Source organism: Tyto alba, unplaced genomic scaffold (genome assembly GCF_018691265.1).
Source record: "Tyto alba isolate M040663 unplaced genomic scaffold, T.alba_DEE_v4.0 Super-Scaffold_28, whole genome shotgun sequence".
Lineage (NCBI taxonomy): Eukaryota > Metazoa > Chordata > Aves > Strigiformes > Tytonidae > Tyto > Tyto alba.
Window position 1 is genome coordinate 17352827 of NW_024881302.1, and position 23712 is coordinate 17376538.

Here is a 23712-nt window from a genome sequence, read left to right on the forward strand (position 1 = left end):
ACCCGCGGGCCGGGCCCCGGGGCGGCGGCGCGCCCACGGCCGGTCCCGCCGCTCGGCCCCAGCCCACGGCCGGTCCCCGCTCAGGATCTGCCGCCGCCGCGTCACCCCCGGCAGGTCGTTGGGGGTTGTACCCCCGGAGGCGTCCCGAGCCCCGCAGCCCCCCGCGCTGCAATAGCCGGGGGGAGGTGCGGGTCCCCCGGTAACGTGCTGCCCGCCTCGCCCCGCTCCTCCCGGAGCATCGGCGTTCCCGAGGAGCATCGCCCTGAGCCCGCCGGGGATGGGGCCGCTCGTTGTCCCCGGCAAATGCCGTCAGGCTGAGGGGACAGTCCCTGGTCACCCCCTTGGCAAGCCACGCCGTAGGTTGAATTTAGTAAATGTCTTGGGAAATTTGGCGTTGAGTCAAGGAAACAGCTCAGAAAACCTGTGAGGGATGTGTTACATACAGTTGCAAAGAAATAATTCCGATGTATGAATTAACACAAATGACTAATTGTGAAAGCAGGAGGTGCAGCCCCCACTGACTTCTGCACAGTCATTTTTGATGCGAGGGATCTTTAGCTACAGCTTATCAGAAAGCGACGGGGGCTTCCCAGATGCCATCCCCTCTTGAAATCAGCCTCCTGCCAGGGTGGGAGGTTACCCCCAGACCGAACACCCGGGGGGAGGAAAGGTTTTAACCCCTTCCCAGGCGCAGCCCCGGGGCTGGCAGAGAGCACGGCTTGCGCTGGGAGCAATCCCCGGGAGCAGCACGGCCCTGAGCGGTGGCTGGAAGCCCCCCAGCTCCCGCTTGTCCCCCCACCTCCCCTCCCCAAACGCCGATCACCGTCTGCAGCTGGTCTGGCCATGAGCCCACCCTGACCCCCAGCAGCTCCTCACCATCAGAGCTCCACCAGCCACCTCCACCAGCAGCCACCTCTCAGCTAGACTTGATGGGGGGAAAGCTGTGTAATTACAGATTTCGATGCAGCTTCATTAGAGCTCGCTGCTAGATATAAATGGACCCCAGCAGGGTCTCCTAACAGGATCTGCTGTTTTCATCTGTTTTCATCACCGGCTTTTGCTTACTCCAACCTCTCCCAAACCACTCCAACAGCAGGAGCTTTTGGCCCCCAAACCAAGCTGCTGGGATTAAAGCAGGCAGCAAACCACACCGCGGCATGCGATTATCCCGTTCTTTTGGTGAGATGCGCTTTTCCCCTTTCCCTGGGCACTGCTGCCCTGCCCCAGGACTCACGGAAAGCAAGATTTATTGGCCTTTGGTCTCAGTGCTGCCGTGCCATCCTGCCCACCTGCCTTCAGGGGACCTCTGCTCAGCATCTCAGGAGTAGGATTTGCCTAAATAGCAGCAAAACCTGTTATAAGGTTTACAAATGAAGGGTTTTATAGAACCGAAATGCAAAATAATGAGCAACCCCACTTGCCTGAGTGGAGCTGGGGAGGGGAGATCCTGCCGGTCCCGCTGCTGCAGTGGCTCCACCTCGTTAGGGGTAAACTCACACAATTCGAGAAAACATTCAGCACTGGCAGAAAAAGGGCTCTGGAGGAAGGGGAGTCTATTCCTTCCCCTTTATTCTGCTCTTTCAAGATACAACTTGAATTTACTTGTGGCCATGCCATGCGTGGCCCAGCAAAGGGCAGAGCTGCTGCGACACCAGCCTCTTCCACGGGATCTCCTGGCTAATGAGGGGGTTACGAAACAAAACCCCTCAGCTCTCCCAGTCCGGGGTGAGCTCGTGGTTCTGCTTTGAGGGAATTTGGTATAATCTGGATGTCGGTCAGCCTGATTTTGTGGCTCTCCTGGGAGAAAGCTGGGGAATTGGCTGTGCATGGAGCATCCTGCTGGGACAGACCTCGCTGTCAGGGGGTCATGTAGGCTACGGGTGGTTGCCACACGCTGCTGTTTTTTTTCTGCAGATAACTCGCATCGATTTGCATAGGCGGCAGCTCTGCGCTGACAGGAAGGAAGATCGAGCGAGACCCACGGCGCAGGAAGGGGCGAGGAGCAAACTGAAAGAGAGAAAAAGCCACCGGGCTGGAACTGGGGGTGGTGGGCGGCTGGGGAAGCCGGACCCACCTTCCCCAGGTGCCGCCCCGAGCATCGCCCCGGCCAGCGGGTCCCATCGCCTCTGCGGGTCCCCCAAGGGCGAGGGCTGCCAATTGCAGGGGCTTCCATTTTCTACCTTGAACTTGAGCATCCAGGCAAGGAGGAAGCGAAACTGGGGATAAAGGGCTGAGCCGGGGCACGGTGGGGCTGCATCCTCCCGCCGCGATGAGGATGTCCTCTCTGCCCTCCTGCTCCCACGCAGACCTGGGGAAGGCGGCACGAGGCCGAGGTAAGGTTTTGGTGGGGCTGGTTTTGCTTTGGAGGGGTACAGGGCAAAGGAGAGGCGTCACTCAGCCCTCCCGCACGGGGATGAGCTGCTGCAGAACTCCCGCTGCCGTGACAGCCGTGTGAAATGGAGTGGCTGGGCCAACACGTGGCAGGGCCAGGAGCTGCTGGGTGAAGGTCCCTGGGATGGGCAAGTTGTGACTGACTGCCAGCAGCACCCGGCAGAGCGGCCAGGCACGGCGTGGCTGCTGGTGCTGGCAGGAGAGGGTGCACGGCGCTGAGCCCTGAGTGAGGGAGGGGAGTGTGGGACCTCGCGGGGAACCTGGCACTTGTCACAGATTCTGTCCCCTTGCCTGCTACCGCCGGCCAAGGCATGAAGGCAGCTGCAGCCAGGCTGCCCTGCCCTGCACAAAGCCTTGTACAGCATCAGCCTTTGCGCCCATGTTAATGTCATTTAAGGACTTCATTCCGCTTCAAAACCACAGAAAAATCCCCAATACATACTGCAAATAGAAAAAGGGTGAGATTAGCAACATACTCGCCCATGGCACAGTGCAAAATTGCACCAAAGAGCGAGGCAGGGCCCTGGGTCTGTCGGCAATCCAGGACTGATGGGCCTTGAAACCCAGAGCTGCACCTGCACGTCCTCTTTCGGGAAGTGGGCTCAGCATGGCCTTCCCGGAGCTCAGCCAGTGGGAACGGCAGCACCGAGGTCTCCAGAGCTGCAGCTCATTCTGTTTGTGGCCCTTTTCAGTGCAGGGGATGTCCCAGCTCTGGGCAGGACCCAGAGACGCAGGGAGCAGGCTGAGGCGATGGAGCTCGGCGGGGACATGTGGCACGCTGGGCTGCGTCAGCGCGTTAGGCTTAATCCTGCTGTTATTTAAGCACTCGAAGGTCATCAGGGCCACTACGAACCCTATGGGTATGGGACTGCTGGGGAGGGGACCAGCTGCAGCACCGGCTGGGTGCTGTCACCCACTGAGACGTCACCAGCGTCTGGGGTTTGGTGGCCGCGTGGAAGGGTTACCCGAGGCCAGCCTTTCGGGGCGGCCTGGGCAGAGCTCGGCACAAAGGATGTCCACGTTGCACAAAAGTTTCTTTCTGGAGACCTCACGGTCACCTTTGGGGTGGGTACCGCTCGGCATCCCGGAGCTCTGCGTCCCCTCCGAGGCCGAGCGGCTGGGGCTGGCGTTGGTGACGGAGGCAGGCTGGCTGCAGCTCCTTCCCAATTTTCACGCTGATGTCCTGAGATCCCGTAGGCGAGAAGGGCAGAAGCTGTTTGCAGGGGGAGGATCCGCTTTTCAATCAGCTGTGTGCGTGTCCATGGTGAAGTGGCCTGGAGGCACGATCAGCTCAGCAAACGAATCATTCTTCATTTTGCAGCTTGCAAGGTGTAGCAGTATCCTGCGAGAGACCTCCTCTCTGAAATTAGCTTTGTTTTGAGCTGCTTGGAATTACTCGTAGATTGATTTTTGCTTTTTTTCTGGTAATATTTAGTGTTGGGACTGCTGGCATTCAGCCCAGGGGTCCTTCATGGCTCCTCACCTCCACAGCTCACTATTTTAACTCCCACTGTTATTCTGGTTGGGGTTTTGGAAAAAAAAAAAAAAAAAACAACAAAAAAAAGCCTGATAGGGGTTAGATTTGGCATAGGGGATCACTCTGTAATTGCAAGCTGTAATTGCAATCTGTAATTGCAATAAATTTTGCTACATTAAAAACAGACACAAAAAAAAAAAAGACTGTATCTGAAAGTCATATGTAAACTTAGATAACTGAGTTACCTGCAAATCTGCAAGTTTCATAACTGGGTATCATGCAGCAGATACTTCATTGCTTTGTGTAATTAACATAAATTAATAATGTGAACTCTTTTCGGGTCTGCCAAAAGGTGGCAGTCTGCATCCTGGCTTCAGGGTTTGCTCAGCTGAGACGGGGGTGGCTGGAGATGATGGCTTGGCAAATGTTTGTGTGCGGCTCCCTGACCTCCGAAACAGGATTAGTTCAGGGTGGATGTATGGCAGGAGAAATAAGGAAAAGCTCTCAGGCAAAGGAGCCTGAGATTCGCTGGAGGAAACCCAGCGCGCCAGGAAGCGGTGGGAAGGTCCCGCGGGGCTGGTTTCTCTCCGTTCCTGTGTCTGGGGGAGGGAGAGCAGCGGTGAGATGGGTGCTGTGCTGCTGGGGTTTGAGCTGCACCCAGACGTGTCACCCCAAACTGGAGACCTTTGGGGAAGTGGCTGCACCATCAAACCCAGCGATGATGGGGTGGGGAGAAGGCGATGGCCAGGCTGAGGGTTTCGGCGTGTTTGGGGGCATGGAGCTGTGGTGGCGTGGGCATTTCCCCCGCTCCTTCAGGATAACAATGTAATTATCAGTTCATATAAAATCCTTAAATGTACATACATACTGCAGATCAGCTCATTTTTTGATGTTTTCCTTGCATGGGTCCCTGCAGCCGTCCACGAGCTGTTGCCCAGCACTTTGGTGCCCATCTAGACTAGGCACCCTTCAGCCCTGTCCCCAGCCCAGCCGGGTCCCCGGGGCTCTGCTAGCTGGAGAACCCTGCCCGAGGTGCCAACCGGTGTCCCCTGATGCTGCCCGTGGATCTGCCCACGAGCCCCAGCGTGGCGACAACCACAAATTTCCAACTGCTGAGTGTTGCAGCCCGACGTGGTCGTGATGCTGCTGGCGGCGGCTGCAATAGCTCCTGCCGTGGGACAGTCCCGAGTCCCCAGCAGATTCCCAAAGCACAGGGTGATAGATCGGTCAGGGGAGACGGCTGCCGTATGAAAATTAAAGCTACCTCCTGGCAGGGGGAAGATCTGAGAGGCTGGGTAGAGCAGAGAGACAGTAAATATCTGTTATCTCCAGCCACCTTCGTGCTGTGGTCATCCCAGGACTGTCCCTTCACCTCAGATCCCTTGGCAAGCTGCTTTTGGTCCACGTTGGACTTCCAGGAGCAAAAGTGCATGTACATAATTAGAGCCAGAGATGAGCAGAAGCAGCTACGTCTAGGTCTGTGTTTTCCACTCTTGATGCCGGGCAGTTTGAACCTCGGAATAGGACGCACACGGTGGAAAACGCAGCAGCTGTTTGGCAGAGGGCTGTCTGTGCGCGTGGTCGGGGACATCCCAGCGCCGCGGTTGTGGCTCCCAGGCACTGATGGGTTTTGGGCGCAGACCGCCTGCGAACAGGCGTGGTGGGACATGGAGGGACGGTGGGATGTCAAACTGAAGCTGCTAGAAAGACACATCCATGTTTTCCGGACATCCTCGGGTGGGAAGATTTTCCCCCGGGCTGGGCTCTTGGATGCCACCAGGCTAAAAAAGTGTTAATGCCAGGTTCTTGTGAAGAAAATTTCCCTTTTCCCTCCCTGGGGCTCGCTGACATCATTCATCAGTTTGGCTGGACAGCTTCTCGCCCTCCAGCTTCTGCCCAGTGCAAGGCAGGGCAGACCAAGCCATTGCTGGGTCACTGCTTCTCCAGCCGCTGGTGGGGCAGGGACGAGCACTTGTCCCTGCTTGATCCTGGCCGAGCAACGTCTGCAAACCCACTCCGTGCACGCAGGATGGACGTGGACGGCACTTTCCAGTCTCAAGCACGGGGGAGTGCGGCACTTCCAGAAGATGATTCATCCCAGCAGCTTTGGGATGGGCTGGGTCGCATCCTGGAAACACCTCGGAGCTCTGTAAGGGTTACAGATTGGCTTTGACTGGCCTCTGCCTAGGATGCGGCCTCCAGCATCACTGGGTGGTCCTAGAGCTGCACCTGAAACTTTTCTGCTGGAAGCAGAAAAAAATTGCAGTCACCGCATGATTTCTTCTGCTGCTTTATGTCTTCTGCTGCTTTATTGTTGTGGCTGGATGCCTTTGCGTGAGATGACCCACGGCTGCTGGTTCCCAGCAGCAGGATCACATTTTGAAGTAGCAGCGGAGGACACCATCAAATAATCTCTGGTGTTAGAGGAGGCTTCCCTCCATCAAAGGGCTTTTTCTCACCAGTCGGGTTTCAGAGGAAGGGCTGCAGGGAACATTGCTGCAAGCAGCAAAACCCCCTTTCATTTTATCTGTGTCCTTGGTTGCACAGTAAAGATGAGAGACCTGGGGACTGCTGTGTTCGAAGACTTAATTGAACTTTCCAGGCCAATTAGAGACAAGAAGACGTAAGAGTGAAAATTTCACTGTGAATTGCTCACCAGGCTCTCTTAATTGACGGTATCTTAATTGACCAAGCCACTGCCTGGGGGGTGAAGAGCAAGGCGAGCTGCTGCTGCCTGTATGGAGTAAACAGCTTTGCTGTGGGGCCACCATCACTGCCATGTGGGGAGCGTGGACCTCTGCCACCTCTGAAACCAGGGGGTCAGAGCTGGGCAGCCGAGGAAGGGCGGAAGGACTCGGTTTTCCCTCTTGGAGGGAAAAGTTGTGGGTTCAGACCCAGCTACAACAGCAACCCCCACCTGTACATGGGCTGAAACCATCTGGGTATGGGCTGGTGCTTTGTCACCCAGCGCCTCTCGGAGACTTACCCCGCTCCGTAGGACATGCAGCGAGGAGGGTCTCGATGAGAGATCCAGCCAGTGGGGTCTGTGAGGGACTCGGCTCTGGGAGATGCTCCACCTGGTCCTCCCTCCTGCAGCCTGGCCAGCACCCATGCAGCCGGGGGCTGCTGCTGGTGGGAGAAATAAAGCTCAGCAGGGATCTCCTGGCAGGAGGGTGAACAGAAGAGCCTGCAAAGGCGATGTTCCAAGCACCTTAACCTCGCACCATGGACCAGATGCTCTACCAAGTTTCCCTGGTCAGGCTACATTTGTGCTTTCTCCCTGGAAGAGGTTGGGTTTGACCAAAGAAGGCGAGCGTTACTTGTATCTGTTGGCAAGGCTCCACTAAAGCCCCCTTGGTGCCCACGTTCCACTCAGGAGTGGGTTTGGGCAAAGGCAACGCTGCCTGTGGGCAGGGACCTCCTTGAAGTGCCTCTGACCGGCAGGCACGGAGGTGATCGCATGGCTGTAGAGCATCCTGCAGGCCAGGGGGAGGTGAGGAAAGGGTGCTGTGCCAGGACACAGGCCAGGGCGCTGGGACACTGTGTTTGCATCGCTGCCGTGGTCAGACAGCCCCTGGGGTTGAGAATTTCCCACCTGGACACGGCCAGCTCCCGGAGACGACTTTGGGGCTGGTGGAGAGGCCACGGCACAACGCTATCTGCTAACATAGGTGAAGCTGGGAGAACCCTCAGGCATGGAGGCATTGCCCTCGCCACCTCTGCTGAAAAAACAATTGGACTCAATGAGCGGATATGCTTCTTGAAAATAAAACACCAAACCCTCAGTGTGGTTTGGCAGCAGCCGAGGGGGAGGGAGCAGGTAGATGCTCCTTCTCCAGGCGATGAATCACTAGTGCTGCTGAAAGTGGAGCATCTACAGAGCTCTGCAACAGGATGTGGTGTTGGCCACGCTCAGCAAGCCCTGACAGAGGCTCTAGACGGCGGCGAGGTGGGTTCGAAGCTGAAATGGGCCTTTCATCGCTCTGCCTGCTGCCCCACAACTTCCTTCACAACACAGAGAAGGAAAACATGCAAGCGGTTCACAGCTCTGCTGTCCCTCTGGTGACAGTGGTGGCACTCGGGCACTCACCGGGTGATCCATGGATGGCACAGGGGCATCGTCAGGGCAATTAACGCAATCCTTCTGCCTAAGAAAGGCTCCGGCATAAGCAGTGGTGGTGAAAGCACCGAGTTTGTGGCACGTGAGGTCTGGCCAAAGATGCTGCAGCGTGATGGTCCCAACTCTGCCCCTGCCAGGTCCACAGGACTCCGGCCTTAGCCAAAAGCTGACAAATGGATCCTTGGCTCAACCACAGCACCACGTTAGCTCAAGGTGGGCTCCCTCCCACGCTGCTCCTGATTTTTTTCCTCTTCCTCCACCAGGAACATGGATAAAGGCTAAGGAGCCTCAACTGATGCTGTGAGCCGGCCAGGGGGACGCGGGGCGGTCCATGGGACGGCCGTGCTGCTGCCAACACAGCGCTCCTCACCCAGGGATCACCCATGTCACGGGAGGCCTCTGATGGAAGGTGAGTGGTGGCTGGGCAGCTGGAGATCCATCATCTCGGTGGAGTTTCGGATTAAGAAATGGGACAACGTGGGGCACCAAGGCATGAGGGTTGACAGCAGTTCCTAGCCCAAGGGCTTGGGGACTGCTGTGCTGGCACAGGCGAATGGCTGCCTCCAAAGATAAATGATCTTTCTCAGACTTTTATCTCTGCATGGGTTTCCAGGAGGAAATGTCATTTTATGATTGTGTTCTTTGGTTTCTTTGACTCCAATTTCAAGAGCTGCTGCCTTGACCAAGCAGCTCCTGACAAAACAGCCCGCCACAGCTTTGGGATGGCATCATCTCAAGGAGGACTTTGGCAGGTCGTTCTGGAGGGGTCTAGTTTACCCCCTGCTACCTTCAGGGTCAGATGGCGGGCTCCACTGCTGCCTTTCCCCATCCCCCCTGAGCAGCGTACCCAGGGCTTGTTCAAGAGCCAACCCTCCAGCTCTCCTCTCCCGCAGAGGCTTGGATCAACCGCTACCGCAAGCAGCTGGTGAGGTCCATCTCGCCGCAGTTCCTGGAGGAGATCATCTGCTACCTGCGGAGGCTGGACCTCCTCACGGCGGAGGAGGCTGGCCGGGCGCAGGAGGAGAGCTCCCTGCCCGAGCAGGTGCGGGCGGTGGTGGACGTCCTGGCTGACAAGGGCAGCTACGCCTCCCGCTCCCTGCAGACCTTCATTGAGACCACCAATTCCCAGCTCTACCTTCACATCACTGTCTATGGTAGGCAGTCCACTTTGGACCCAACGCGGGGTGTCTGCACACACGTCCGGGCTGGGGGTGCCTGCTGGAGCGCCCCAAGATGTGCACAGAGCTGGGCAGCGTTGGCAGCTCCCAAGGGAGCGGCCCATGCAAGTGACGGTGCCATCTCAGGGTGTCCGCTGGGGAAGGACACAGACCGGACACACACACACACACACACACACACAAGGGCTCTCTGCCAGGTCTGAGGGACCTTCTGCCAGGCCCCTTGCTGCCCTCAGCCCATGTCTCTGGGCAGTCTGAGCCGTCTTTAATGTCCTCGACATCCAGATCACACCAGCCACTCCCAGGAGCTGGGCTGGGACCCGGGGGGTGGTGGGAGGGGGATGGTTGGGCATCCCTGACCCCATCCCTTGGTGGTTTCCCCAACTTCAGGTTCTCCTTGCAACCCTCTTGCCAGGAGAGGTTTCCCTGGTTTTCCTCCTGGCTGGAAGGTTCCAACCTTGGCTGGTGTCTGCTCTGAATCTCTCGCAGCACCGTTCCCTGCATGTCCAGCCTTTGCAGAAGGGCTTAAATACGCTGTACCGGGGGCTGTGGTACCTGGGTTAGGTGAGCAGGACAGGTCCAGAGGTGGTCACCAGGTTCAGCCAAGAGTCTAACTCATCAGACAAGTCCATGGCAATGAGGCAGGGCTGAGGTCTAGCCGGGAAGAAAATCCAGAGGCCAGGATCAGGTCCAGCAAGGGCAACCAGGTTCAGACACAGGCCAGTGGTCACCAGGAATGTGCAGAGCGATGAGATCCAAGATCAAGGTCCAGATCAACAAGGTCCACAGCAAGCACAGGCACGATGGATGGCCCTGTAGACAAGTGCTCCTACAACATAGCTTAGGCAGGGGCTGAAGGCCCAAGGCTGAACTTAAACGGGCTCCTGGGCTGATGGGTGAGGCTGGTCAGGGCCATTTAAGCCTATTATTGCCCTCTGGACCCTGGCACGCACCTTCCTGCTTGGACATAAGTGCAGTTTCCCTCTGCATGGTCATGGCAGAAAAGTGAAGCAGTGCCTCTCATTTGCACCTGTAGTGACCATCCTCCTCCTCACCCCCCTGTTTCATTCCTCTCTGTGCAGAACCCATGGTGCAGAAGCACCTGGAGAGCCTCCAAAACTACTATGGGAATGGCTTGGAGACGGGTCCCTTCCAGCGACTCACGAACCTGCTGCTGGTGGAAGGCCCGACTGATATCCAGCAGAAGGAGCATGACATCCTGCAGATTGAAGCCACCAAAGGCCTGCGAAATGTATCCAAGAGCATCCCTCTGGAGAAGCTCTTCCTGCCTCTCTCCAAGGTCAGCATCCCACCTCGGATCTCTGTCACTATCGGAGTGGCTGGGATTGGCAAAAGCACACTGGTGAAGCTCTTTGTCTACACTTGGGCAAAGGGGGAGATCAACAGGGACATCATCTTCGTGCTGCCCCTCACCTTCCGGGAGCTCAACACCTACGAGAAGCTCTCTGCCGAGCGGCTCATCTGCTCGGCCTTCCCTCACATCACCGAGCCGAACTGCATCTCAGCGGGAGCTGCCAGGACCCTGCTCATCCTCGACGGCTTGGATGAGTTCAAGACTCCTTTGGATTTTTCCAACACGGTAGTATGCACCGATCCCAAAAAGGAGATCCAAGTGGACAACCTGATCACCAACATTATACGTGGCAACCTGCTGCAGGAGGCTTCTGTCTGGGTCACGTCGCGGCCAACAGCAGCCAGCCAAATCCCCGGCGGGCTTGTTGACCGGATGACGGAAATACGAGGTTTTGGAGCTGCGGAGATGAAGGACTTCTTGGACCAGATGTTCCTTGACAGCAGAGACCTAGCCGGCCAAGTCCTGCATCACATCAGGGCTAACAGGTCGCTACAAGTCATGTGCACCGTTCCTGGCTTTTGCTGGATTTATGGCTCTTCAATCGGTTATTACCTAAAAAATAGCACGGACCAATCCCAGGGAACAACCGCTGTCCCCAAGACCCTATCAGAAATCTACTCCTATTACTTTAAAATGGCTCTGAGCAGTGACTGGCCAGAAAAGCCAAGAGAAACACTCAGGATCGAGCAGGCTGTGAACAACAGCAAGAAGATAGTGGGCAGCCTGGGCAGACTGGCCTTCTACGGGCTGCTAAAAAAGAAATACGTGTTTTACGAGCAGGACATGAAGGCATATGGCATTGACCTTTCCTTGCTGCAGAGCAGCTTGTGCAGTCGGCTCCTGCTCAAGGAAGAGATTCAGTCCTTCACAGCCTATTACTTCTCCCACTTAACCATACAGGAGTTTCTAGCGGCTATTTATTATTACACAGCTGCAAAGCGGGCAATATTTGACCTCTTCACGGAGAGCGGGATGTCCTGGCCCAAGCTGGGTTTCCTCAACCACTTCAAGAGTGCTGTTCAGAGGTCGCTGCAGGCAGAGGACAGGCATCTGGACATCTTTGTGCGTTTTCTCTCCGGGCTCCTCTCCCCGCAGGTGAACAAGCTGCTGTCTGGGTGGCTGCTGGTCAAGGATGAGCACAACAGCTTCAGGAGCCAAGCGATCAGCTTCCTCCAGGGCTGCCTGAACACCGACTACGTCATCTCCTCGCGGACAGTGAACACCATGCACTGCCTGTACGAAATTCAGCACACGGAGATCGCTAAGACTGTGGAAGAAGCAATGAAGAACGAGAGCTTGGCCGGGATGCTCACCCCCGTGAACTGCTCTGCCCTGGCTTATCTCCTGCAGGTCTCTGAGGTCTGCATGGAGGAGACAAACCTCTCCAACTGCCTCACCTACAACGTCTGTAAGAGCCTGCTCTCCCAGCTCCTCTTCTGCCACAACCTCAGGTGAGTTCTGGTTGGATTGCATCGGGAGAAGCAAGCAGGGATGCCGGGCTGTGACTCAAAATCTCGGGTGTTGATGGGAGACACGGGCCCACCGATGTCGCCCATCAGCAGAGAGCTGCCCTGGGGATGGTACTGGGTCAGCCCTGCTTCTGTGCTTGAGACTCTCCACCCGTGATGGGCAGATGTCACGGGAGGATAGTTCCTTCCTCCACACTGTTCTCTGAACACTTGCTTTTGCTCTTTCATTGTATCTTCTCCAGGCTGGACAATAACCAGTTTAAGGACAACGTGATGGAGCTGCTGGGCAGTGTGCTGAGCGTGAAGGACTGCCAGATCCAGAAGCTCAGGTAGGACCTGGCCTAGGGCAGACAGGCTGTTCTGTCTTGATGCGGAGCAGAGCTGGGGACACCTCAAAACCAGGGTGAGGGTCCTCCAGGAACATCGCTCCCACTGGCTCCCCAGAATGCCTAGTGACAGGGACAGCCCCACACGACCTCCTACAGCCAGGCATGGTGACCTTACCCACTGTGTTCTCACGATGGCTGGGCAGACTCTCTCACTCAGCCTTCCTGGGACTGCTGTTCCCAAAAATTTGTGTAGAACTCCATGGGTTATCCCAACAAGCTGCTTCCCAAGGTCATGGCTGTTTGCTGGACACCCCAGGCTCCGCACAGAGCATCTGACACATGGAGGGGACAGACTCCTGACCCCCAGCAGGGAGATGCTTCCCCCCAGACAGATTGGTCCCCACTTTCCCCACCTCCCTGCCCCTCTTTGTGGCTGCACACAGAGTCGCCCATGCTGCGACCTGAGCTCCCTTTTTATGACATGAATGGATTTTAAGTCTAGAAACTCCCACCCTGTCCTTGCAACCTCCTGCCTTGGTGTCCACCCCAGGAGAGCAGACCTCAGAGCATCCACCACTTTGCATGGTTGTACCACGAACCAAACGTTCCCCATGGCTTTCCTCCGCTCACCCATCCCAGCTGCATCTAGAGACATGCCAGGAGCTGTGAAAGCCTCCTTCTCCTGAAAAACACCCTATTTTTCTTTTTTTCTGGGCAGCTTGGCAGAAAATCAGATCAGCAATAAGGGAACCAAGGCACTGGCCAGGTCGCTGATGGTGAACAGGAGCCTGATGGCGCTGGAGTAAGTGTTCCCCCTTTACCAGTTCCTGCCACGCATTCCCCACTGGGAACCATTCCCATGGCCGCAGTGGGGCCCAATCCCACCCAGCCTGACCAAGCTGGGGAGGGTCTCCAGCCCCCAAAGCCACCACCACTCAAAAGGGGAACGTAACTCTTGCGAGCTGCCAGCCTGACGTCCCACCTCAGCAGTGCCTCAGATTGTGCCACCTGCGGGCATTTGCCTTAAACTAGGCACATGCCACTCCGGCTTTGCTAATCTTGGCTTTCCTGCTCGTCTTGCCCCAGCCTGCGGAGCAACTCCATCGGCCCCACCGGAGCCAAAGCACTGGCTGATGCGCTGAAAAAAAATCAAGTCCTGTTCTCCCTGAAGTAAGTCTCAACTTCTGCAGCACCTCCAGCAGCAGATTCCCACGACAAGCCCCCTCCGGCCCTGTCCTGTCCCACCGAGGTTTTCTGCACGTCGAGGTCCTCTCCCAGGTGGGGAGACCCTGGGCACAACCTGGTTTGGGTGTGCTGGGCAGCGACCATGAGTGGAGCCTGCAGAGACCCGGTGACTAGGGCAGCCTTGGGCCAGAGATGTTGGGACCCTCCTGCCTCTCAGCTTCAGCAAGTTGAGTTTGAGGTCCAGGTCCAGGTCCAGACCTCGCCTGGGATCTCACAGGGTGCTGGTGCAAGGCAGGAGGCATCTCCCATGGGAGAGGAGGGAGGGAGACCCCTGTGCAGGGATGCTTGGGGGCCCGATGCTCTTCTTGCATCAGGGATGGGGGCAAGCAAACATCAGGGCAGGCGACCACCACCCTGCAGCCCTGCACAGCCCCTCGCCCCACTGCGCTGGCTGCCGTGCACGGCTTGGCTCCTCTCCTCTCTCCTTGCAGCCTGCAGCACAACAACATCAAGGAGGACGGGGCCACCTTCCTGGCCGAGGCCCTGCTGACCAACCACAGGCTGACAACCCTGCAGTGAGTGACCAGGACCTGCTGTCCCCTCTCCCAGCCACCCAGCAGACCCAGGTGCCGCTGCGGGGGACGGGGCACCTGATCCTCACGGGTGCCCGCCTCACCTTTGCAGCCTGCAGAAAAACGCCATCGGAGCCCGCGGTGCCAGGAAAATAGCAGAGGCGCTGAAGCAGAACTGCACCCTGAAGGAGCTGACGTAAGAGCAGCGGCGAGGCGGAGGGATGGCGACGCCAGCACCACATCGCCCGGGTTCTGGGGGCAGGATGGGCCCCGCTAGCTTTGCCCAAGGGGGGTTGGCGTGGGTGGAGGGGGCCAAGGACCGCGGCGCTGCTTTCGGAGCGGCCCTGCCGAGATGCTCTCCGTATCTCTGGGGGTGCGGGGAGCCACGTAAAGAACTGAGGTGCCAAGTCTTCCCTCCAGCAGAGGCAAGCGGCGGGTCTCCGGGCCCTGTGGATACATTAAAAGCTATTTCAGCTCAAAACCAACATGCAAGAACAGAGGTGTATGTGGGTTGGAAATGAGACCGCAGCAAGTTCATGCTTGTTGCTGGAGCAGGAAGGGCCTGGCGGGGAGGTGAATCCTTTTCCAGCAGATCTAAGCTGGCTGCAGCACGGCTGTCAGTGGTGCCTCCTCTTCCTCTTGTGTCTTAGACTCTCCAGCAACTCGGTAGGTGACAACGGCTCGGTTGCCTTGGCTGAAGCTCTGAAGGTGAACCACAGTCTGCAAAGCCTAGAGTAAGTTCCCCCCTCCACTCCTGGTCTCATGCTTGCCCACCAGCCCAGGCATCTCACTCCAGCAACACCTCCCACCCCTCAGAGCCCCTCGTACCACCCCAGACCCTCCCCATGTCTCTTCCACCCCACGTCCCCTGGGCTGTGGGTGCTCCGGGCAGGCTGGAGCACCATGTAGCAGCCCCAGGCCATGCCGGCGGCAGCCGGGCTGGCCCTGCCTTCACCAAGGAAGCACTGAAGGAGTTAATCCTCAACCCAGATGATGATTTTTTTTTTTCTGCTTTTGGAGGCTGCTAGTAGCTGTGGGTCTTCTGTCTCTCAAAAGTGATGGGAATTGGCCAGCAAGAAAAGTAATGGGCTGGGGCTTGGCAGAGGCAGGGTGGGATGGTGCGACCTTCATCCCCCTTCGATCGGCAGCCAGAGAGGACATCGCCTCCCGCCCGGCCGGAGCAGGGGGCTGATGGCTCCTGGGGATGAGCTGCAGTTCCCTGGGTCCATCAGCAGCTTCCCACAGCGTGAAAAGGACCCAAAACCCGCAGGAACAACATGCCCATCTGATCCAGCAGCAGTGATGGCCGGATGGGGACAAGGCTGCCCCAACGTCCTGGCAAGCCCTGTCACTTCTGCTCGGTGGGGCCGGTGCTGCCGTGGTGAGCGGGAGATGCCGATCCTGGCCTGGCTGCTCCCAAAGTCGGTCCTTTAGCCCTGGCTCTCCCCCACCTCCTGTGGCCGGGAGATGCCCATTTCTCAGTGAAACGGGCACTTTTCACACCAAACACGACCCCGCAGCAGCCTACCTGTGATGCCAAGGCTGACCCGTCCTCACGCCTTCCCCCTTTTTGTCTCAGTCTCCAGAGCAACTCCATCAGCAGCGCTGGGGTCACCGCGCTGACAGCGGCGCTCTGCTCCAACAAGGGACTCATCAACCTCAAGTAAGTGACAGTCCCTCCGGCCACCCTGGCCAAAAGCTGCTGCTGGGACGCAGGAACTTTTTGGCAGTCTGGGCTTGGGCTTGGTTGTTTCCACAAGTGCTCTGGGATGCTGAAAGCAACCTCTGTCCCTCCTCCAGCTGCATCTGCTCTCCATCGTTAGCTTTCTTGCCTTAGGACGGTATCTGTTCATCCGTGTCTCACAATGAAATGATGGCAGCAGGGACAGGAGGCTGGGAAAAAGCCCTGATGGGCCATCAGTGTCCACAGCTGTAGGACGCACAGGGAGTGGAGATGCAGATACTGATGGGGATGCAGGGAGTGGAAATGAAAATGCTGTGGCAAGCAGGGAGAGGGAGGGGATTCTCCCCCTCTGCTCCGCTCTGGGGAGACCCCCCTGCAGTGCTGGGGCCAGCTCGGGGGCCCCCAACAGCAGAAGGACCCGGAGCTGCTTGAGCGGGGCCAGAGGAGGCCATGGAGATGCTGGGGGGGCTGGAGCAGCTCCCCTGGGAGGCCGGGCTGAGAGAGTTGGGGGGTTTCAGCCTGGAGAAGAGAAGGCTCCGGGGAGACCTTCGAGCGGCCTCCCAGGGCTTAAAGGGGGGACAGGAGAGGTGGGGGGGGACTCTGGATCAGGGGGTGGGGATAGGATGAGGTGTGACGGTTTTAAACTGACAGAGGGGAGATTTAGATGAGATAGAAGGCAGAAATCCTTCCCTGTGCTGGGGGTGAGGCGCTGGCCCAGGGTGCCCAGAGCAGCTGTGGCTGCCCCCTCCCTGGAAGGGTTCAAGGCCAGGTTGGACGGGGCTGGGAGCCCCCTGGGCTGGGGGAAGGGGGCCCTGCCCGGGTCAGGGGGGTGGAACCAGATAGTCTTCAAGGTCCCCTCCAACTCAAACCGTTCTGTGATTCTGTACTGGCGGGTATGCAGGGAAAGGAGGTGCAGGCGCTGGTTGGGATGCAAATCAGACAGATTGTCATCGCAGTAGATGTCTCAAGCCCCAGAGCGGGGGGTGAGGGGGCTTTGGGGGAGCAGCCGGTGCCCTCCCTCGGCCGCTCCTCCCCAGCCCCGCATCTTTCCGCAGCCTGCGGGAGAACTCCATCAGCAAGGAGGGAGGCCCCGCCATCGCCCGCGCCCTGCGGGCCAACAGCACCCTCAGGAAGCTGGAGTAAGTCCCGTGGGCCCCCGGTGGGCCCCATCACTGCTGCGCAGTGTCACCGGAGCTGTCCCAAACTCTGTGTGTGTGTGTGTGTGTGTCTTGTCTCCTCTGTCCCCTGCCTCTAGCTTAGCGGCGAACCTGCTGCACGACGAAGGCGGCAAGGCCATTGCTTTAGCGATGAAAGAGAACCGGGCGCTCACGTCCCTCCAGTGAGTTTCCCCTCGGACCTGGGTGGTTTTGGAGCCCCCTTGGGTGGACGCGGGGCAGGGACAGTGCTCCGGGGCCTCAGCCCCTCCAGGCTGTGAGCGTGGGTCAGCCTGCCACGGGACGTGTCTTGCGCCATCCCGGAGGGACCCGCGAGGTCTTGCACATGGGTCAGCTCCCACCGCGCTGGATTGGGAGCGGGTGGGGGCTGAGCCTGCAGGGATCGGGGCGTCCCGCCAGCCCCGGATTTCACCTCCCGTTCTCTCCCTGTTTGCAGCTTGCAGTGGAACTTCATCCAGGCAAAAGCTGCCACGGCCCTGGCACAAGCACTACAGTCCAACGGCAGCCTGGCCAGCCTTGAGTAAGTGGGGACACGGGTGGGCAGGTCCTGGGCAGCGTCTTCCCGCTGGGACCTGCCCAAGGACTCTGCCCTCACGCTGCCCCAGGGGAGGTGGCTTTGCTTGCTGCCTCCTCCCTGCGCTCCAGTCCCTCCCGCGTCCCCATCGCATGTCCCTGGCTGGGGATGCTCTAAGTGCATGGTGGGCCCGGGGCCCCCCCAAAGCCGTTTGGGAAAGCCTGGCACAGCCTGCCCCCTGCTCGCCGCCCCTCGCTGCCCGTCCCCCTCCTCCCCCGGGTGCCTGGGCCGCGGGCAGACGCAGCACACGCGTGTCAGCTTGCAGGAGAACGCCATCGGAGACGAGGGGATGGCCGCCCTCGCCACCGCGCTGAAGGTCAACACAACCCTGGCAGATCTGCAGTGAGTACCCGGGCTGCGGCGGGGCCTATGGCATCGCAGCCCGTCTAATTAGCTTGTCTAATTACCATGCCGTGGCCACCTCACAACATGTGCTGAAGGGTCCTTGTTCTCTTGCAGCCTGCAAGTGGCTTCAGTTGGCGCAGCCGGTGCCCAAGCCCTGGCAGAAGCCTTGATGGTCAACAAGAGCCTGCAGATCCTGGAGTAAGTGCTCGGTGGGGCCACCAAGTCCCCATGGTGGTGACACCACTCCCTCGGGGGCTCCGAGGCCCTGGTCCTTAACTCAGCACCACTTCTGCCCTTGCATCATGGCCTGCCAGACTTGGCTTCCCTGTCCCTTGACTCACTGGCGCGGGGTCGCCTCTCCCCCAGCTCCTCTCGCCCCCGGGGAGCGTGGGGCTGTCCCAGGCCGTCCTTCCTCACCACCTGCCTTCCTTCACAGCTTGCGGGGAAACTCCATCGGCATGGCAGGGGCCAAGGCAATGGCCAACGCGCTGAAGGTGAACCGCAGCCTCCGCCAGCTCAAGTAAGTATCCTGCTCCTTGGGATGAGCCAGAAAGAGCCTTTCCAGACCTTCCTGGCGGGAGCAGCGAGGGGACGGCCAGGCTGGCAGCTCTCAGTGGGGCAAAGCCCTGAGCTGGTGGCTTTTCCCGATGCCCACGCCATGCATCCCCTCCTGGTGGCCACGTCTCCCCGGCTGGTGCTTTCTGACCCTCCCGCTTCCCTCAGCCTGCAGGAAAACTCTCTGGGCATGGACGGAGCCATCTGCATTGCCACCGCTCTGAAGGGCAACCACGGCCTCACCTACGTGAAGTAAGTGGCTGCTGCGCTGGGTGGGAAGGCAGGGATGGGGGAGACCCCGGGGAGCATCGGGGGACCCTCCCCACCACTGGCACTGCCCATTCCCGGCTGCCCCACAGGGGTCTCCCCCAGGGGGCAGGGGACAAGGTGCCCTGTGCTCCTCCCGGCGTGACAGCCACCACAGCCGCACAACTCCAGACCCCACAGCTCCTCTCTGGGGTGAAGAACCACCCCAAAAGCCAAATACTCTCCAAAATGTCACAGGGGTTGGGCTATCTCAGACCCTCCAGCTCCCCAGGGGCTTTCTCCAGCTTCTCACCTGGCTGCCTCTGGGCTCTCAAACCCAGAGTTCCCCGTGACCGGGTCCCAACTGGAGCTCCTGGATGGCATGGGGAGGGTGCAGATAAACGCCGCTGCCAAGCTGGGGAGCAAACCCTCGTACCCACCAAGGAATCTTGCTCTGCTTCCTGCCCCAGCCTGAACTCCGTTTTGCTCCCAGCCTGCAGGGGAACCGCATCGGCCAGTCGGGAGCCAAGATGATCTCTGACGCCATCCGGACAAACTCACCCGACTGCGTCGTGGACGTGTGAGGGTGCCTGGCCGCAGCGAGGGGGGTGGCCCGGTGGGTCCCTTTGGCCAGCGTGCCTTCGCAGGGAGCTGCTCGGCCTCCGCCCGCCCGTCTTGGGAGGAGAGCTGGGGCAAGGAGGGCTCCTGAGCGCCCTGGCCTCCGGATCAGCAGTGCAGGAGGGTCAAGACTCGCTAGCGTTGAAAGCTGAGGGACGCACGCCCACAATCCTGTTCATCCAGGGAGCTTCAAGGAATGGGCGAAATGCAAAAAGGAGGGAGGAGGGGGCAGATCCCACGTGCCAGCCCTTCTTGGTTTCGTGGGTGATTTACCTGCCCCCTCCCGTGATCTCCGCGGGGTTACAGCACTGTGCTCAGACCCTGCCCCAGGCCGGTCGCATCCTGACCACCCCGGAGCTCTGCTCTTCTCCCAGCCCCAGTCGGCAAATGCTGCGGCACCCCAGCCGGGGCTCCAGGGCTCTGCCCTCAGTGCCAGCTCTTCTCCAGCTGCTTCTGGCAGGAATCCCGGGAGAGCCAGCTGAAACACGGGCAGGATTCACAGCAGCCCCTTCTCACCCGGCTAAATACAGCCTGGTGCTGCGGGCTCCCCTTGAAATCCCAGGGGGAGGCGAGAGGTTTGCTGTTCCTCGCTCAGATGAGAGCAGTGCTTTGGACCTGGGCACTTCAGAGCAGGGTCTGAGGCAGCGAGTGCAACCTGTGAGGTTTGCCATGGCCTCGGTAACAGGCTGGTGCTGGCCAAGCACATCCCAAGAGTTCGGTTGTGCTGTTCTCTACCACAGAGACAGGAATCCCAAGGCATAGGAGTGGAACCATCAGGAGTGACCTTGGGAAATAAAGAGCCCTCAGGATAACGGGAGGAGGAGTGGGAGGGTGAATGTAAGATGAACAGCACTGCACGGGGATGGGCCGTCTCCAGCACGTCTTGGTGCTACACCGGGACTGCCTTTTCACAAAGTTCTGCCTCTTGAGTTCAGGCTGGACTTCTTGGGTTTCCTGCTGTTGTCATCGGTGACAAGTTGTGTGACCTCGGGATGCGTCTTCCCGACGTCCCGGCTGCAGGCAGGGCCTGTCCCTGGCACGTCACCCTTTGGGCAGGCGGCTGCTGGAAGCAGAGGTGCCGGGTGACGCCTTCGCGCGCGTGGCAGAGACCCAGTGACTCTCCAGAAGGTGCCAGGTTGGCAGGTGGACCAGGAGCCAAACCGGGCAACCCCCCCCCCCCCCTCCATCTCCTCCGGCCACTGTCCCCTCTCCTCACTCCACCCCAGCCAGAGCCCACACTGCGACACGCTGCTGCTGCACTCGGGGCAGCGAGCGGCTGCTTTGGGGACCAGTGTGGGCTGCTCCCAGAGAAACGCCGGGCTGAGCTGCGCGGTATGTACATACTGGGAAATAAATGGGTTCCTGGCTGAGAAGATGCCTTGTGCCACCTTCCTCTCCTGCGTTACGCTACCCTGGGGGTGCGCTGCGCTGCCCGGGCTGCGGAGCCCCACCCCTGCACTGCTGTGACAGGGGGGCTCAGGGCTGTGCCACGAGGTGTCAGGGGCTGGCGCACGCTCTCCAAGAGGACACAGTGACGCTGAGGGATCGGAGTCCTACCTCTCTCACCGTTATTTCAGGGCAGACTGAGGCTCGGGTCCAGCTCTGCCCAAAGCCTGTGCCTAACCCTGAGCTGAAACGTTACCTGAAACACCAACGGAGAGAGCAATCAACAACCCCGAGCTAGCTCCGGTGCCCTGCAGCTCCAGAAAACAGAGGGATAACAATTTGAAATATATTTAATCGATCTGTCTGCATATGCACATACCTAGCTATACACAGACACCTGAGCTGAAAGCTCAAGTGCTCAGAGGGTGTGATTTCCACTGGCACAGGGGGGTGGCTGCCAGCAGCTGCCTGGTACCAAAAGCAGCAATGCAAACCATGGCTACCCTAAAGCTGAGCCGGCTGCGCTGAAAGGCTAGGTGGCAGTGCTGCCTGAAGAGGCTCCAGTTCTGGGCACAAAAGGTATTAAATCAGCTTTCCATTTCAGTCTGCAATATGGGAAATACCATATAGAAAATTGTACCTCTGAAACTGCAGCCCAGACTTGGAGACTGAGCCCAGTTTCATGGGAAATCTCTCTCATGGATAATATCTCAGCACACAGGGAAGACCAGAACAGATTCCCTGGGTAACATGTAAAAATGTTTTCAGAACAGGTCCCAAAATCAGGACGTCCTCATCCCTTGGGAGAGGGATGTGGCAGGCAGACACGCTTTCTCACTGGCTGCCACACGACCGCCTTGATGGCTTTGCAGCACTTGTCTAGCACCAAGAACCCCATCTTCTGTGCCTGCTTTCTTGGAAGTGAGGTGCAAAATGCCAATTAACTCTGCAGGGTGCAGGGAGGTGTCCTAACTGCCAGCCAGTTCAGCTCAAGCCTGTAGCACCATGTGCATCTGAGCACATCACTGTGCCCACCTACCTCCTGTTACTACACAAAGACTGTGCTGTATTTACCTCTAATCTTTTGTCCCGCCTTGATGTGACATTTCAAGCTCTGAGCTCTGCTGGTGGGGAAGTGCCTTGGGGCTGAAGGTTCCACCCTTGGGGCCAGAGACATGGAGAGATGAAAAAGCTCTTGGCTTTTCCAGTAACTCACTTGTATTCCTTCCTTCAGCACAGTAACAGAGGGGCTGGACCTGACTGCAGACTTCAGATGGGGGGAAAACAAAGTACTTTGCTGATGTAAAAAAAGAGAAGTGCAGGAAAACAGCCTGGGCTCATCTGTCCTGATGAACACACACCGAAATGAATTCTTCTAAACAAGCACCAATTTCTGCTCCTGTGAAGACAAATTGTGACGCTAAAGCAGAGACAAAAGGAAAGAGGCAACACACCAGACAAACTCCAGCTTCTGCATTCGCTGGAATACATTTTCACTGATGGCATCAGTATAACCTGCTGAATGAAAGCCCAACTTTTGGCCCATTTGAGTGCCTCAATCTCAGTCCACCCCAGAAGTGCCGGTATAATTAAAGGGCTAATTTCATATGGATTTAGTTCCAGTGTTGTCTCGCACGGCTGCCCTCAGAATGCTCAAGCACAGCTCACTGAACTTCGAGAACAATTCCCCCTGACACAGCTGAAATCCTGAGATGCTGCACTGAAGGTGGTATTTGAGGTCCCCTTCACTAGTTTCCCACTCCCTTAGTGCAACTGGTGCTGCTTTGTGGAAGCAAGCCCTTGATTAAGTAAAGGATATGTTTAGGATAAATAGATTAAGTCAGATTTAAAATCAATTTAAGTGTGTTCCCAGAGCAGCTTTTCATCCAGTTGCATTAAGCCAAAAAAATCTGTTTGGACATAATAAAATGCAGGGAAATCAAGCACATGCTGCTCACTGGAGTGCGACTTTTGGCACTGCAGTGCATGAGGGCCAGTTCTAATGAAATTATGGAAATAACAGCACTCCACATTACTGTGATTCTCATTATGGACAAACTGCTCATGCTTTGAGAGTCACAAGAGTGGCAATCCAAGTTTAATTTTCAAGTTTAATGAACATTATTTACCAACTCCTGAATTCATGCTGACAAGCACTTTTCAAATGGCAGGACATTAGCTCCTGGCATGCATGCTCTCCAAAGTTTGTATTTCCAGATGCCTCCTGGTCCTGCTACTAAAGGGTCAGAAGTCATTATCGCTTTCCTCTAGAGGCTCCGGCTTCCTTGCTCGGTGACTGGATTTACTTGGGGAGATTTCCATGCTGTTGTCTTCCATATCCTCCTCCTCCTCATCTTCATCTTCATCCAGGTCAATCTCACTATCCCCCGAGTCCTCCTGCAGGAAAGCAAAGAGAATTTGTTCTCAGATGGCAAGGCAACTTTGCCAGCTCAAAAGTAAAGGATTGGCACTGCTGGCTGACGAGAAGTCGCTTCCTCCCTGGCACTCTGCGCAATGGCACACCTGGGGGCTATGGGGAAGGTCTGTCTGGACTGGTATGCATCCAGATTTGGACTTGCTCTGGGGAGCTGCAGCAGAGCCTGCAAGAGGTTTTGTTCCAGACCAGGCTGCTCTGCTGCTGGCCTTCCAAAATAATGAAAAGCCAGAGCAGCCTCTGGGAGGTAATGGCCCACATGGCTTTCACCAGCAGCTCCCCACCTTGCTAGACAGTGGCTGCTCCATTCAATTGATTGAAAACCTCCTTCCCCACTTCACGGGGCTGACAAAAACAAACTCCCTGAATTCTGCTGAATCTGTGGTATTAAAAGCCTTGCAGGGTGTTTAACTTTAAAGTGATACCTATTGTGAGACCAAAGAATCAAGGTGTAGTGGAAGAAAATTAACTGCAGGAGAAAAACCCACCTGAGCCTTGGTGATGATCTTGCGTGTGCCTGGTCGTGCTGGGGCAGATCTCCCCTTTGGAGAGCCAGAGTGGAAAGAACAGGAGAGGCAGAGCAGGAAAAAAAAAAAAAA

At 57.6% G+C, this 23712-nt stretch overlaps 2 protein-coding genes across 6 annotated transcripts in view; one reads left to right on the forward strand and one right to left on the reverse strand.

Moving 5' to 3' along the window:
- The first annotated feature begins 1977 nt into the window (after positions 1-1977).
- Positions 1978-20666, forward strand: NLRC3 (NLR family CARD domain containing 3). Of its 3 annotated transcripts, XM_042798910.1 has the most exons (19): positions 2245-2333; positions 8252-8397; positions 8882-9142; positions 10249-11992; positions 12253-12339; positions 13058-13141; positions 13426-13509; positions 14016-14099; positions 14209-14292; positions 14747-14830; positions 15676-15759; positions 16836-16919; positions 17036-17119; positions 17392-17475; positions 17788-17871; positions 17989-18072; positions 18311-18394; positions 18598-18681; positions 19169-20666. In XM_042798910.1, exons 2-19 carry the CDS (start codon positions 8391-8393, stop codon positions 19257-19259), a joined length of 3282 nt encoding a protein of 1093 aa, XP_042654844.1. In that variant the 5' UTR covers positions 2245-2333; positions 8252-8390; the 3' UTR covers positions 19260-20666. The 3 variants fall into 3 exon arrangements, with proteins under 3 accessions (XP_042654845.1, XP_042654844.1, XP_042654846.1); XM_042798911.1 differs by lacking the exons at positions 8252-8397; positions 8882-9142 and having other exon boundaries at positions 1978-2333; XM_042798912.1 differs by lacking the exons at positions 18311-18394; positions 18598-18681; positions 19169-20666 and having other exon boundaries at positions 17795-17871.
- Positions 20667-22776: 2110 nt separating this feature from the next.
- Positions 22777-23712, reverse strand: part of CLUAP1 (clusterin associated protein 1) — a 70826-nt gene continuing 69890 nt past the window's right edge. The window contains exons 12-13 of one of the 3 annotated variants that reach the window (XM_042798823.1): positions 23602-23655; positions 22777-23076 (exon numbers count right to left, since the gene is read on the reverse strand). In XM_042798823.1, coding sequence (XP_042654757.1) covers positions 22924-23076; positions 23602-23655 — 207 coding nt within the window. In that variant the 3' untranslated portion in view covers positions 22777-22923. The remainder of the gene's footprint in view (positions 23077-23601; positions 23656-23712) is intronic. The other 2 variants (XM_042798824.1, XM_042798825.1) reach the window with 2 other exon arrangements.

Coding starts and splice junctions, on each gene's coding strand:
- NLRC3 (XM_042798910.1), top strand. Junction 13,510..14,015: donor CAAGTCCTGTTCTCCCTGAA/GTAAGTCTCAAC, acceptor CTCTCCTTGCAG/CCTGCAGCACAACAACATCA. Junction 15,760..16,835: donor AAGGGACTCATCAACCTCAA/GTAAGTGACAGT, acceptor ATCTTTCCGCAG/CCTGCGGGAGAACTCCATCA.